This window comes from Erpetoichthys calabaricus, chromosome 6 (assembly GCF_900747795.2).
Source record: "Erpetoichthys calabaricus chromosome 6, fErpCal1.3, whole genome shotgun sequence".
Lineage (NCBI taxonomy): Eukaryota > Metazoa > Chordata > Cladistia > Polypteriformes > Polypteridae > Erpetoichthys > Erpetoichthys calabaricus.
The window spans coordinates 3532324-3547300 of record NC_041399.2 but is presented as its reverse complement, the minus strand read 5'-3'; the positions used below and the strand labels follow the sequence as shown (position 1 = coordinate 3547300).

At 40.8% G+C, this 14977-nt stretch overlaps 1 protein-coding gene across 2 annotated transcripts in view; it reads right to left on the bottom strand.

The window, feature by feature from the left end:
- rsu1 (Ras suppressor protein 1) overlaps positions 1-14977 on the bottom strand; it is a 346780-nt gene that overhangs the window by 74501 nt on the left and 257302 nt on the right. For both annotated transcript variants that reach the window (XM_028803367.2, XM_028803366.2), the window contains exon 8: positions 6257-6389. In XM_028803367.2, coding sequence (XP_028659200.1) covers positions 6257-6389 — 133 coding nt within the window. The remainder of the gene's footprint in view (positions 1-6256; positions 6390-14977) is intronic.

Below are 14977 nucleotides of genomic sequence, written 5' to 3'. Positions count from 1 at the left end.
TCCTTATGCTCACTGGGATAGGCGACAGCAGACCCCTGTGACCCTGTTAAGGACTAAGCGGGTTATAAAATGACTGACTGACGACTGCTGTCCTTCTGATATAAAAAGCAGCACATATGTAACCACTGCACTTGAATCTTATAGCACTTATAATTTTGAACCTACGTTCAAATATATTTCAGTATTTACTTTATTTAACATAAAAAGTCAAACCTAAATTTTTGGCTAATTTGACTGCCGCACACAAATACAGGCTCCTGTCTTCTGTAGTTAAGGTTGCAAAAATTGCAGAAGATTCTATTCAAAGACTTGTACGGCTGTAACCCGCACCAGTGCATCCATCCATTTACAGAATAAAGATACAGACTTCAGAAAGCAAAGTAATCAGAAGAGAAAGCCTTGCAAGCTAAGAGAGGATTTCCTAACATATGGCACAAGGAGATTTGCGTTTCTGTCTCAGACAAGCATGGAGCCTGAATGGGACTCTAGAGGATACCGTGTATTCAATAATGAGAATGTGGTCAACCAGAAAACAGAATAACATGATGTTAATTTATGAATTAAAACCCAATAGGCTGCATGGACTACAATATAAATGACCCCTACTTTTTCGCATTCTTTTTTTAAATCCAGGCTTTTCTTCTACATGCTAGGGGTGTGTGAATTTAGATAATTGGCTACTCTCTAACCTGGCATGGTGGAATGTGGAAGAAAACTTAAACATGTGTCATTTGGGTAGCAGATGACTCTTTCTATTAATGTAGTAAGTTACAATATGATTAATTAATTACACTCGGCCATGTCTGTTCAGAGCAGCACCCCAGAGGTATTACTTGTAGATGTGTAGCGAGTATTCTGTGACAGGTCGATTTGACTTCAGTGTCATTTAAGGTGTTTTATTAGTTTCATTACATTTGCTTAAGCTGCCATTCAATGAACTTCACAGAATGCCACCTACATATTCTGCACACTTGTTGTCTATCTAAGCACTATGATGTCACAGCTGACTTCTGACTCCTGAGTGATGCGCTATAATCTGAAGGCATCCCCAGAAAATGCCAGCCACACTGGTACTGGGTCTAAATTTTACACAAAATGACATTTCTCTGCTCATCTGCATCACAGTAAAAAAGAAAAAAACAAAACATTTCCAGAAAAGATCTCTGACTTGTACCAATTTTTGCCAAAACAGCAGCAGGAGCCATCTGTTATAGCTGTGCACTGTGCCCTTAGCAGGTGGAATTTACTTTTTGTTTGTTTGGAGACTGAGACAGTCTTGACATGTGTGACTCCATCTGCCTGGACCCTCAGCAAACTTGTCTATTGTCGATGTGTTACACTGGCAGTAAAAGGCAACATATTAAACTGTTCCTGGGGGTCTCTCAGTGGAGGTCCCAAAGTAAGTCCTTAAAAACAATTTGCTCACATTAAATAAGAGATGGAGATGAAATAAACCTATTATAAGAAAGTATAAAAAAAAAAGACAATAACTGGACAAGATATGCTGCCCCATCAATAATGGTCTATTAATCCAAGGGCTACGATCCTGCCAAGAAAGCATCTCCTCTTATCACTGAGTCACAGTGGATTTCATTAGGCTTTTTGGACACTAATAAATAGAAAAAGACTCTTTAATTTGAAAATGAAAACAGACCTTGGCAAAGTTGACTAAACCTCTCTATATACAGTTTAAAATCCAACGTCCGTCTTGTCTGTCCGCTTTTCACAAGAGAACTACTTAACGGATTTAGATCGTTTTTTTTTTTTTTTTTACTGTGAATTGCTTGAACATTCCGGCTGATTTTGCGACCTCTCATCGCACAAAGAATCATAGTTTGCTTGCAGTACTGATTTATTTGGGAAAATCCGAGAGAGACGCAGCAGACTAAGAGGAAGAGGGCAGGGCCTCGCGGGATACCTTACCTCTGCTTAGCTAGCAAACGAAGGCACTACTTAAAAGATTTAGATTGGGTTTTTTACTACAATTTGCTTGAACATTCCGGCTGATTCTGCAACTTCTCTCATTGCGCGAAGAATCGTATATTTGCGCTAATCCGAGACAGAGGTTGCGGGCCGAAGGGAGGGGGAAGTGTGATGTCAGGAGTGGGGAGTCGGTCTACCTCTGTGTTTTGGAGTGGACCTTACCTCCGCTTAGCTAGTGATACCTTTTTGTTTATTGATTTTCAAAGTTTGTCCTGTTTCACTACTACATGGGCGGAGCCGCGGGGAATGGCGAGTGTGGGTATGTACAGTGCATCCGGAAAGTATTCACAGCGCATCACTTTTTCCACATTTTGTTATGTTACAGCCTTATTCTAAAATGGATTAAATTAATTTTTTTCCTCAGAATTCTACACACAACACCCCATAATGACAACGTGAAAAACGTTTACTTGAGGTTTTTGCAAATTTATTAAAAATAAAACAACTGAGAAATCCCATGTCCATAAGTATTCGCAGCCTTTGCTCAATACTTTGTCGATGCACCTTTGGCAGCAATTCCAGCCTCAAGTCTTTTTGAATATGATGCCACAAGCTTGGCACACCTATCCTTGGCCAGTTTCGCCCATTCCTCTTTGCAGCACCTCTCAAGCTCCATCAGGTTGGATGGGAAGCGTCGGTGCACAGCCATTTTAAGATCTCTCCAGAGATGTTCAATCGGATTCAAGTCTGGGCTCTGGCTGGGCCACTCAAGGACATTCACAGAGTTGTCCTGAAGCCACTCCTTTGATATCTTGGCTGTGTGCTTAGGGTCGTTGTCCTGCTGAAAGATGAACCGTCGCCCCAGTCTGAGGTCAAGAGCGCTCTGGAGCAGGTTTTCATCCAGGATGTCTCTGTACATTGCTGCAGTCATCTTTCCCTTTATCCTGAAGAGTTTGGGTACCCGGTTGGCTGCCCGGCGGGTCATGGGAATAACGCCGCCGGATCGCCAGTCAGCATCGTTTATGGTCGGAACTACGACGGTATGTGATCTTCTTCGAACCTCCGACTTACATTCTTGATTAATGAAAACATTCTTGGCAAATGCTTTCGCTCGCGCGCGAATTGTTGTCGTGAGTGTGCCATGGTTGGCTGCTTAGTGAATTGTTGGTGGGCGGGGCTCGGTCTTGCTTGCGTCTTGCTTGCCATGGACTTAGTGATATATATATATATATATATATATATATATATATATATATATATATATATATATATATATAGTGGCACACAGCCAGGTCCCATGCCCAGCCGGGATGCCCCTTCGATGTGTATTCAGGGGGAGCAGCCCTGGATGGTGCAGTATCTCCCCCTGGACGCTGGATGGCTGCCCCCCAGGGTTGGGTGGTGCCTCAGTCTCTCGCAGGGCTTCATGGGAGATGGAATTCTCCACAGCCCTGTTGGGGTCTAGAGTGGCTGCCAGGGGGCGCGGCATGGGTCCCTGAGCCCAGCTGGACTAATCTTCAGCCCCACCCAGGAGTGCAACCGGAAACAGGTGATCAAGCACCTGGAGCACTTCCAGGTGGGTCATAAAAGGAGCCAGCAACCACCACTCAACGGCCAGAGTCGGGAGGAAGAAGGACAAAGCTGTGGAGGAGTGGTGGTGGAAGAGAGAGGAGTGTTTTTGACTTTAGTGTTTAGTGCTTGGGAGTGTGTTATGGCTGGGGGGTTCAAGGGGAAGACGTGCCATCCAGCTGAAGAAAAATAAGAGTCTTTTTATTTTATACGTGCCTCCCGTGTCAAGTCTGTGCCGGGCCGGGTGCTGTATAGCGTCCTTCTTACAATATCCACACATATATGTATTAATTCCTAGAAAAACATGAACATTTGTGAGTGATTCTAACCTTTCAAACACTAGTGCAGAAAAGTTCAGGGTGGTTGTCCTACTGCTCTAAAGTTCAGGGTGACTTATACCTGAGGGGCAGTTATTTTGGCTGTCATGCGCAGTAGAAGGGTGGGTGAGTAGATTGCTCGCAGGGTTGATGTATGGACACACACTAAAAGCCAAAGCAACGACCTGTTATACAGCATCCATTTTACAAATTTTCAATATGTATGTACTGCAGAACACTTCTGGATACTGTGCATTTAATTACTGGAGGCTTCCTGATATCTCTGTCGTGGACCAGTTCTTCAACTCGCCACATGGAAAAGTATGGCAATATGAATACTGTATATCAAACACATGTATATATGGGGAGGTTAGTGTGACGTCAGTAGAAAGGAGTCGTTCTATCTCTTGCCACGTTTTGGAGCGGACCTTGCCTCCGCTTAGCTAGTGATACCCGTTTGTTTATTGATTTTTAAAGTTTGTCCTGTTCCACTACTATGAGGGTGGAGCCGCGGGGGACAGCTAGTTTGTTATAAATATAAAACTTAAAATAATTCATTGAACAAGCATTCACCGCTGAACAGAGTCCGAGGAGCTTTGCAATGAAGAATGAGGAGGAATGGCAGAGCAGATAAAGACAGAGATGCCATCTATTAAATATTGGCGTGAAGTCTCTCGATGGCCTTCCTCACTCATCATCTTCAGTTTTATAGATGGCCTGCTCTAGCAGATTTCCAGTTGTTCCATACCCGTTCCATTTCTTGATGATCGATTTACTTGGATATTCAGTGACTTGGATGTTTTCTTGTCCCCTTCCCCTGACTTGTGCTCCCTGTGTCCTTTTATCTTTATTGTGTACGTTAGACCACCATACTGACTTCCCACAAGCTGGACCTTCAGATACAATCAACTGAAACCCCAGATAGGTGATTTCCATTGAACTAATGATGGTACTTCTAAAACTAGGGATGATTTAGGGGTGTCATAGTAAAGAGAGTGAATGCAATCAATTTTTCTGTGTTTTATATTTGTAGTTAATTTAGACCACTTTGAGCAGATCTACTTGCACTTTGACATTCTGTTGATCAAAAAGTCAAATTAAACTCATTGTGAGTGAATACTTCTTAATACATAATTCGCCAGCCTCCTCACTCACTCACTCACTCACTCACTCACTCACTCCCGTCCGAAGCCGAATGTGCAGTCGCCTTCTGTGCAGCTGCCCGAAAAATTTTACGATACCCACATCGCGGCAGGCGGCGGATTTACGGCTACAAAAATCCAAAGAGAAAGGCGACTTCGACTGACATCCAACCCCAACATCGCGGCAGGCGGCGGATTTACAGCAGCAAAATGGCCTGAAAGGTGATTTCGACTACAGCTCGAGGCCTAATTACGCATTCTGATTCAATTACGCATTCATTCAATACACCTATATCAGGTTTGTGGTGCTTATACTTATTACTATTCCACTCGTGCAAGTTTCATCTTACATTGTCGAAACGGGCTCTTTGTCTAGTATAATAATAAAAGATGAAAAATTCCAAGACAATTAATACTTTTTTTTTTAGGTACAGTCACTGTTTGTGATCTCCTAAACTTTAAGTTGATTGCCTATTGTACAGCTGCACAAACACCCAAAAGGCAAGAAAGCAGCTGTGATCTTCAGAGCCATAAATAACTGAATGTGCTATGCGTGTCACCATATAGCTAAAATGGAAAACTTCAAAGATACAGAAAATTTACAATCCATGTTCTAATTAATGATAAGTTTGTAGAGGACTATCATTAAAAAAAAAAAGAAAAGAAACTAACACCAAAACACGTGGTTGACAATGTTCAAATGTCATATTTTAGTGTGTGTCATTCTGAGTGTTTTTTTCAGTAATACATATTAAAAATTATTTGTGCTTTTGTAATAATTTTGTTAGGGTCGGCTGCACACTTTCCCCATGAACTTGTGGAAACATGGTGTGCCTGTGGTCACAGTGGTAAAGTTCAGGTCTTGATCAGTCTGTGTCTCTTGTCGGTTTCTAACCATGGCTGCTCCACTGTCTGTTTGCACCAGAGAAGAGTGGTGAGAAGTGATTTGGTTTTTATGGGCTGATGGTGTACTAGGGGCTGAAATCCTCATCGGTTCATCAGTCTCATGGTATGGATTTGCTCCATGTCGTTGTCAGTAGTTGACGTGAATGCACTGCTTCTTTGTGCTTCATGCTTGTCAGCCCATTTCTGAACTCCTCAATCCATTTGTAAAACCCTCCGCCATGCAGTGTTTCAATAATGTGCAGGAAGCCTTTCATGGATTTTCATCCCTGGTACTCCTTTTGCCCATAAAAAGTGGATCACTGCTTGCTGCTCATCTTTAGTGCAAAAACTTGCACACAGACAATACAATCAAACGGTGCAAGTGAAACCAAATCAAAGAACAATTAACAGCCTACTTACTATTTGTAGGTTTCTGAGCGAACATATTCAAAAACATGTGAAACTCCGAGCTGGAACTGGTCTGCAATAGGCGTCACCCAGGAGTTATTCTCTGCTTTGAAAACTTGTTTGGGGCCTGTGAGGTCCAGATTGCCTGGAAAAAAAAACAAAACCAGTCTTGTTATTGACTGTTACACTGTTCACCTTAAACGTCTGAACCCTTGTGGTAAGGGTGAATACGTCAGAGGTTCAAGTCCCCCCCCAACCAGCTCCCCTGTGTGACTTCTGGGAGTTACTTCATTTCCTCTCGCTCATAGTGCACATGTAAGGAAATATCTTTACTTAACTTCCATAACAATGTCGTTGTGGTAAGTGTAGTTTTGTGAAGCTCATACAAATGAAACATCAATACAAACTTACAACTTAAGAATGGAGAAGGGTCTACAGTAGAATCATCCAAACTTTTACAAAGGGGATCTGACATAATACTGGCATTCAGGAGATACATTTTAATGTAAGAACATGAAAAGTATTACATGAAGGGAATAAAAATGTGAGATCTGAATACAGAACCTATGAGAAGAACCTGGGAATCACGGTGGACTGGTCACCAGCTGCTTCAAGACAATGATTAGAAGCCACCAACAAGGCTATAAGGACGTTAACTTAAGAAGCACAGGGTGTTCCTGCCCTGTGCAGTACTTGTCAAGGGAGTTCACGCTTATGCAATAGAACTCACTGGTGAGATCTCAGTTTGAGTACTACAAGTAGAATTGCATTCCAGGAACATACTCTGTACGTCAAGTCTGCAAGCTGGAAAGAATGGAAAGTGAACTGCTGAGCCACATTAAAACCTGTAAGCTAAGGCACTTCAGGCAAATGATAAGACAACCATTGAGGACCGTGTGATGACAGGACTTGAGGAAAAGATCAGGGGGCCTGAAAGTCTAAGAATATGCAAGTATGACAGCATCATGGCATAGACTGGCATGTCGGGGTCTAGTCTGCTAAAAGCTAGTTGGGACACAATATTAGAACAATCCAGACGAGGGTCGCCTGTCATATACACTTAATTTTTCCAAAAAAACATCAAATCAAGCTTTGAAGGTCCTTAAAGTCCTACTGTCTACCACATTACTTGGTTGCAATTCGATGTGTCTGTGGTTCTCTATGCGAAGAAAAACATTAGATTCATTAGAACACTCTATACGAGAACAGGCCATTCAGCCCAACAAAGCTTGCCAGTCCTATCCACTTATTTCTTCCAAAAAAACATCAAGTCGAGTTTTGAAAGTCCCCAGCGTCTTACTGTCTACCACACTACTTGGTAGCTTATTCCAAGTGTCTATCGTTCTTTGTGTAAAGAAAAACTTCCTAATGTTTGTGCGAAATTTCCCCTTCACAAGTTTCCAACTGTGTCCCCTTGTTCTTGATGAACTCATTTTAAAGTCACAGTCTCGATCTACTGAACTAATTCTCTTCATAATTTTAAACACTTCATTCAGGTCTCCTCTTAATCTTCTTTTCCTTAAACTGTAGAGGCTCAGCTCTTTTAATCTTTCCTCATAATTCAACCCCTATAGCCCCTGAATCAGCCTCGTCGCTCTTTTCAAGACCTTTTCTTGTGCTGTTATGTCCTTTTTGTAGCCTGGAGACCAAGACAATGACCCTAAGCACACAGCTAAAATAACGAAGGAGTGGCTTCCCAACAACTCTGTGACTGTTCTTGAATGGCCCAGCCAGAGCCCTGACTTAAACCCAATTGAGCATCTCTGGAGAGACCTAAAAATGGCTGTCCACCAACGTTTACCATCCAACCTGACAGAACTGGAGAGGATCTGCAAGGAGGAATGGCAGAGGATCCCCAAATCCAGGTGTGAAAAACTTGTTGCATCTTTCCCAAGAAGACTCATGGCTGTATTAGCTCAAAAGGGTGCTTCTACTAAATACTGAGCAAAGGGTCTGAATACTTAGGACCATGTGATATTTCAGTTTTTCTTTTTTAATAAATCTGCAACAATTTCAAAAATTCTTTTTTTTGTCTGTCAATATGGGGTGCTGTGTGTACAATAATGAGGGAAAAAAATAATTTAAATGATTTTAGCAAATGGCTGCAATATGACAAAGAGTGAAAAATTGAAGGGGGTCTGAATACTTTCCGTACCCACTGTATGTGTCTGTGTTATATTACATATAACCCCTACAAAGTAATTCTTAGATTAACTTCTTTAGTCTTTAAAGATTGTAAAACGAATACAATTTCAGGATTTTAAAGTAAACCTCCATTACGCTGTAATAATTATTTCACACCAATGTCTCGTGTTGCTCTTTATGGTATTTTTTTTGTCTTTGTTTTAATACCTAATCCTTCATTTTAAAGGGTGCTATTATTATTCTGTAATTCTTCAGAATTGATGCCAGAAAGAAAAATCAGAACACCTCCCAGGTAAGAGTTTGCTGAAATGCTGCATTTGTTCCACTGTACCCGGCCCCTCAGCTTGTGTCGTACTGCGTGTCTTTCTCTAACCTCTTTTTATTTATTTATATTTTTAACTTTTTCAAAGCTCTGTTTAGACTTCTGAGCAATATGGTAACTACTGCTACGACTCTAAGGTGTGCACCCACTTCACTGCTGTAAATAAATGTGATTTTTGCTTCCTTGCCAAATAACTAACTGGCTCTTTTCTCTGCTTAGCACATTTTTTTCTGACAGCTGCTCACACTCGGTCCGTTATACAATACAAGACGTCTTACATGCTAATGCTGGAGGGCCTACATTTGCAATGATATAAAAAGATTTAATTTATTTTTTATGATAATGGCACCAATTCCTTATTCATTTTTTGTAACTTTAATCCTCTTAGAGTCAATCAGTGTGGGAGAGCCCACCTGCTTCCTCTTCTGGGTGGGCCTTTGAAATGAAGGGACACTCTGAACCATGAGGAGAAATCATGCAAGTGCAAAACATTCAGGTGTGTATCCTCTAATTTAGTATTTGATAGTTTAGTGGGCAGGCTGCCAGGTCAACAGAGGGGGCATATCATAAAAGTAAAGTGCACTGCTTGCTGCAGGACCCATAAAAAGAATGCAAAGTGTAAACGAATGTGAATGGATGCATTACAGAAATCTCCGATACCTGAGGGGAATAAGCTATGCTGAAGGACAAAGCATCCATCACAGACACCGGGAAATCTGCTCATAATTTACAGATAATGGTCAGCAGATGGAGAAGAATGTGGCAGATACCTGGACCACCCCAAGGGGCGTATGAAGCATTAAACACGCTGTGAGGACTGTAAAGTGTAAGTTAGACAGACAGTGGGAGGAGATGCAGGATAAAGAGAGGCAGGCGGGGAAGTGGGGACACCTTTTGGGTTAAGTGATTGTTATCTGCTGTCAAAGAAAACGCACTGCAAATCAGCAGGACTGGCAGCTTTGACGACAATGTACCACGCAGCTCTGCTTTCCAAATGACAAATTCCATTTGACTGGATTTTCTACTTTGCAATAACACATCAAATTAGGCACCGGGGTGCTGGACTTTAAAGTACAAGGCAGGCAGTTCTATCTTTGCCGTTGACACACTGAACTGGTCACTTTACCTGTTCATAACCCAACAACGGTAAAAACAGATCGAAACAACTGTCTAATACTGATTTTCTAAGTTATCTTGGAATAAAGCATCCACTAAATATACAGTAACAAAAAGTCTTTTATGCACTAAATTAAATAGAATCTTCTAAACTAGCAGTTTTCAAACTTCTTTAGAATTTCTTGCGTGGCGGTCTCTTTAAAAATTGTTTGATGGCTCGTGGACCCTTTTGTTAAAAATTAAAAAATCAATATTATTTCAAGAAAATTGGGGGGGCGCCAAATACTTTGCACAAGGGTGCCACATACCCACTGCGCGGCACTGAATAGGTACAGGCTGCTGTGAATAAAACATTTTTTGACAAACAATTCTTTATTCAGAAAATATTACGTACATCTTAGTCATTAAATTTAAGTTAAAATTTTAACGGGATGGATGCATCTGCTTTGCCTTAACCATTTGCGTTGAGCGGCCAATTTCACCTTAAAAACACAAAAAATGTAAAATATGTTGTTTGTTGATTACATGTATCCACCATAAGCGTTCTTATTTGCTTCTAAAATATACAAAAACTGTTCGCAAGTGTTTTGATTCTACAAAAGAATCAATAATTTTTGATTAAAAATAAAAATAATAAGGGCTTGTTTGTGCCGAGCGATAACGGTGGGAAAACAATGCGGTGGCAGCGAATAACGGAACAGCGGATTAGTGGTCGGGTCTAGGTGGTGGGGGTAACGACGGACCTCAGTCACTTACTTCCCCTCGTATGGTAAAGGTTAATAATTATAAAAATATAAATAGTATAAATATGCAATCATTTCTCACGGTCCCACTGAAACCGCTTCGTGGTCAGTTTGAGAACCGCTGTTCTAAAGCCTTGAAATCATAATTTACAGAAGCATTTTTTTTTAGCTTTAATCTCACATTTCTGGAGTATATAACAAAGCAGGAATCTAAAGATATGAAACTGAGCACCCTAAACTTTAAAATCCAATGATAACATTGACACCTTAAAAGTAGCAGTACGGTATATATTTCATTTAACGCAGAACCTCCCTGTAATGATCACACTCACAATGCATTTCATATTTACAGTAGAAGACATCCGTCTATCCAGCCATCCATTTCTTTTTTTCTTCTCTTCATTTTTATTGAATTTATTAAAAGCATATAACATTCCATACAATCACAAGTCAAACTTAAAATTAAAATCAAATCAACCCCCACCATTTAGAAAGAGACGAAGGCCAACAACCAGAGCAAAACTGTTAAGAGTACTAAAGAGAGAAAGGAGTCTTTTCCCCCAATATAAATGCTTATTCTAAAATGTTAAACTGTAGATTACATCCTGCTGGGTTTTAAAAAAAGATTTGAACAGATCCTCTAAGTGAGAATTTGATTGTTTCCAGTTTCAAATGGTATACAACATCAGTTACCTACCTGACTTAACAGAGGCGGGTCAGGATTCTTCCAGTTGATCAAAAGTCAAGCAAAATGACCCCTTTTATTGGCTAACTAAAAAGATTACAATATGCAAGCTTTCGAGGCAACTCAGGCCTGATTTAGTTGATTACATCTCGCCTGAAGAAGGGGCCTGAGCTGCCAACTAAATCAGGCCTGAGTTGCCTCGAAAGCTTGCATATTGTAATCTTTTTAGTTAGCCAATAAAAGGGGTCATTTTGCTTGACTTTTCACAATATTCATAATGGCTAACACGGTACAACACCCTAATACTCCAGTTGATCAAGATAAGTACCATTTTTACTCGTGTACCACGCGCCCTTGTGTAAGACGCACACCCTAATTTTTACAAAGAAAATCTCGAAAACCGTTTTGCCCCGTGTACAACGCGTGTTGTGATTGTATAGGAAGCGTTTAGGGCACGTTTTCCGCGAAATGCCCTTCTGTTTTTGTTGCATGACGAAAGTTTTTCTTTCTTCCGTCGTGCGAGAGAGCGAGAGAGACAGACAGAGAGAGAGAGAGAGAGAGAGCGAGAGCCCAAGCAGAAGAAGTAAACATTACAGAAAAAAATTTCCTTGTGTATGACGCGCACCTGATTTTCTAATGCTAATTTTTGGGAAAAAATGTGCGCGTGGTACACACGTAAAAACGGTATATGTGCTAGTAGTGAAGTAAAGGCTATTACAGTTTGTCGTTCTTCACTTTAAGCCCATCTGGGAGTCCTCCAAACACAGCCATCCATTTCTTGAACAATTCAATATAATTCTGTGTCACAACGAAGTTGAGGCAATCCTGGCAGCACCTGACAATAGTACCATCTCAGTGTCCACTCCAGCATACACCTACACGGAGGCAATCTGGAGTCATCAAGTGGCCTAACAACACATACATGATACCGTTAGAAAACCCCACACAGACACGGACTGAAACTGAAAACTCCACGACTGAGAACAAGCCGAGATCTGCCAATGACATTTTCACATTAACAATAAAGAAAGTTTCTAAATATGTCCAGTGCAACAAATGACACAATTACTCTTCCCAAATTAGTGATTTAAAGAGTTTTCCTGACCATCCTTACTACGCCAACAAACTCCTACCACATCAACTGGAATGGCCAGTGACAAATCCACCTCTGTCCATCAGTGTGGACAGTCCATAAGCGAAGACCAAATAAGGAGACAACTGAGGAAGCTACACACAGGGAAAGCTGTGGCACCAGATGGAGTCCGTCCTTGAGTTATTAAGGCCTATGCTGACCAACTTTACGGTGTTCTCTGTCACTCGTTCAGTCTGTCCCTCTTCGCGTAATGACGACAGACCAGTGGCACTAACGTTATACATCATGAAGACCTTGGAGAAGCTGGTTATGAACTATAAAGCGACTATAACGCTTTGTCGAAATTCACTGATCGACACTAGTAGGGATGATGCTAAATGTTAAATTCTGTATTATTATTTTGTGCACTGTTGAAAGTAATTCTTCTTTGTATTGATTTGAGTGTGTGTTTACGCAGTAACATTGGTTGTCAAATGTTGTGTCTCTGTTGATCTATTGGATCTCTGTAACAATGTCTTCTATTTTTGTGCTTTCCTACTGCAAACAAATTTCCCTCCAGGATAATAAAGTCTACCTAACCTAACCCAATGTGGCAAATTCTTAGGGAAATTCCAAGTATAAATTTTAAAAATTATTAAATGACATAATGAATACACATAAACCCATAGGTTTGTTTAAACAGACAGGAAAACAAAGTATTTTGAAACCGATTAAAGGAAATGAAACCCAACAATATCTTTTCATGTGAGTAGTTCAGCTATGAACAGACATTTAGAGGCATCACCAACCACAGAGACAGGTCTTTACCTCTGCACCCTGCTAGTAGTACCCAAATAAACCAGAAACTCCAGTTATGCACCCAAGAGGTCTAAAGCAAGAATAATCCGTTATGTCAAAAACAGTCGGTTACAAGCAAGCCAGTGTCGGCATGGTGTGCTATTCAGGTGCCTTCATGACTAAGTTAACGGAGTTGAAAGCTGGAGAATTTGACATTCTTTTTATTTACTTCATCCAAGAGTCAGTTATTACATTTTTGTTTACTAAACTAGGGGGTCTTGTAATACGTTTATATGTTTAATGTCACTGTGCTCTATACAAAAAATATTTTATAAATGTGCTTCTTCTCACATGTACAGCTAACACAAGGCCAGATTTAACACACAGGGGCTCATCATTTAGAACTGCTAGGCAAGCATTAGAAGACAAGACAAGTTAAGGACAACTGCGAAATGGACCTTGTACTATTTCTGTGGGTCAGAGTCAGCATGACATTGGATCTTCTTTTCCTTGTTTGGAATGACATGATTCACCTAAGTGGGGGCAGGAACATGGAGAAAGAGTATAAAGCCTTGGAACATTGCCTGGCACACCTTTAATGCCGACGGACGGATGGGAGATAATGTCATCCGATTCGGAAAATCCTTCCAACGCAGTGATGAAAATGGCAGACTCTACACAAGGTCTTGTCATGGCTTCCTGTCTGTTATGCCGCGTAAACCGTCATTAAAGAAAGCTAAGTTATTTCTCCTATGTAATTTCTTACTGCCATATCACTAAGGGAGGGGTATTGCCTTTTTATATTATATCTATATTGTTTTGGGTTATGTAACATGCCGCAATTACAACAGAACTTATTCCAACCAGATAGAGCTCTGCCCCCTGCTCGCTTCGCTTGCCCACCCCCGGGGTTTGGTTAACCAGAAATACAATTTAAAGAGATTGTTATTTTCATGGGAATTGTTACAGATGCATTATTTTCACTTTTACTTTAAAACTTTAGTAAAAACAATCTTTGGAATTAACTTTTCTTTAAGATCGCATTGAATTTTGATTCTGTGTTTGGACTTACATTGTGTCAACGCAACGTGTAACTGCCTGTGAGTGAATATCATTTCTTTCTCTCTAATAAATAAACCGACTTTTTCGAATGTTTGTCCATGCTCTTTCTTCTTTGCTTAGTCGTTGACGTGTCATCTAGAACTTATAAAATAATTGTCCTGATAAAATTTATAAGAGCTGAGAGTGCAGGAAGTGTGTCTGACAAAAGCATTCACACAAATGAGAGGGCCCTGCGGTGGGCTGGCGCCCTGCCTGGGGTTTGTTTCCTGCCTTGCGCCCTGTGTTGGTTGGGATTGACTCCAGCAGACCCCCCCCCCCGTGACCCTGTAGTTAGGATATAGCGGGTCGGATAATGGATGGATGGACAAATGAGAGGTTAGATGATGGTGGTCTTGTTTGAAAATAGTTGTAAGTGGGGCGAGACTTGAAAGAATCTCATGTTAAAAGTTTCCGTCTCACAGGACTTCATGCCGCCCCAACGTTTTTGGAATCTTTTAATTCTCACTAGCAACACGAATTAGACGATCTACAAGTCTCCAACTTAAAGTTTAAATCCAAACAATATATTTGATCTCTTTTCACTGTTCCGTTATTTCACTGAGTAATAATTTCCGTTTGCTTGCACTAATGCAATCTTTCCTATCCATTTTTTTGAGACTTTCAAATTTCTATACTTCCATTATCTCTAACCTCCTCTGCATGTGTACCGCGACAACATTTTTTAATTCTTTACGACGTTCTACTTTGTCATCTACTCTTTGTCCTTTATTTCCGGCCCCAGGCATGGACT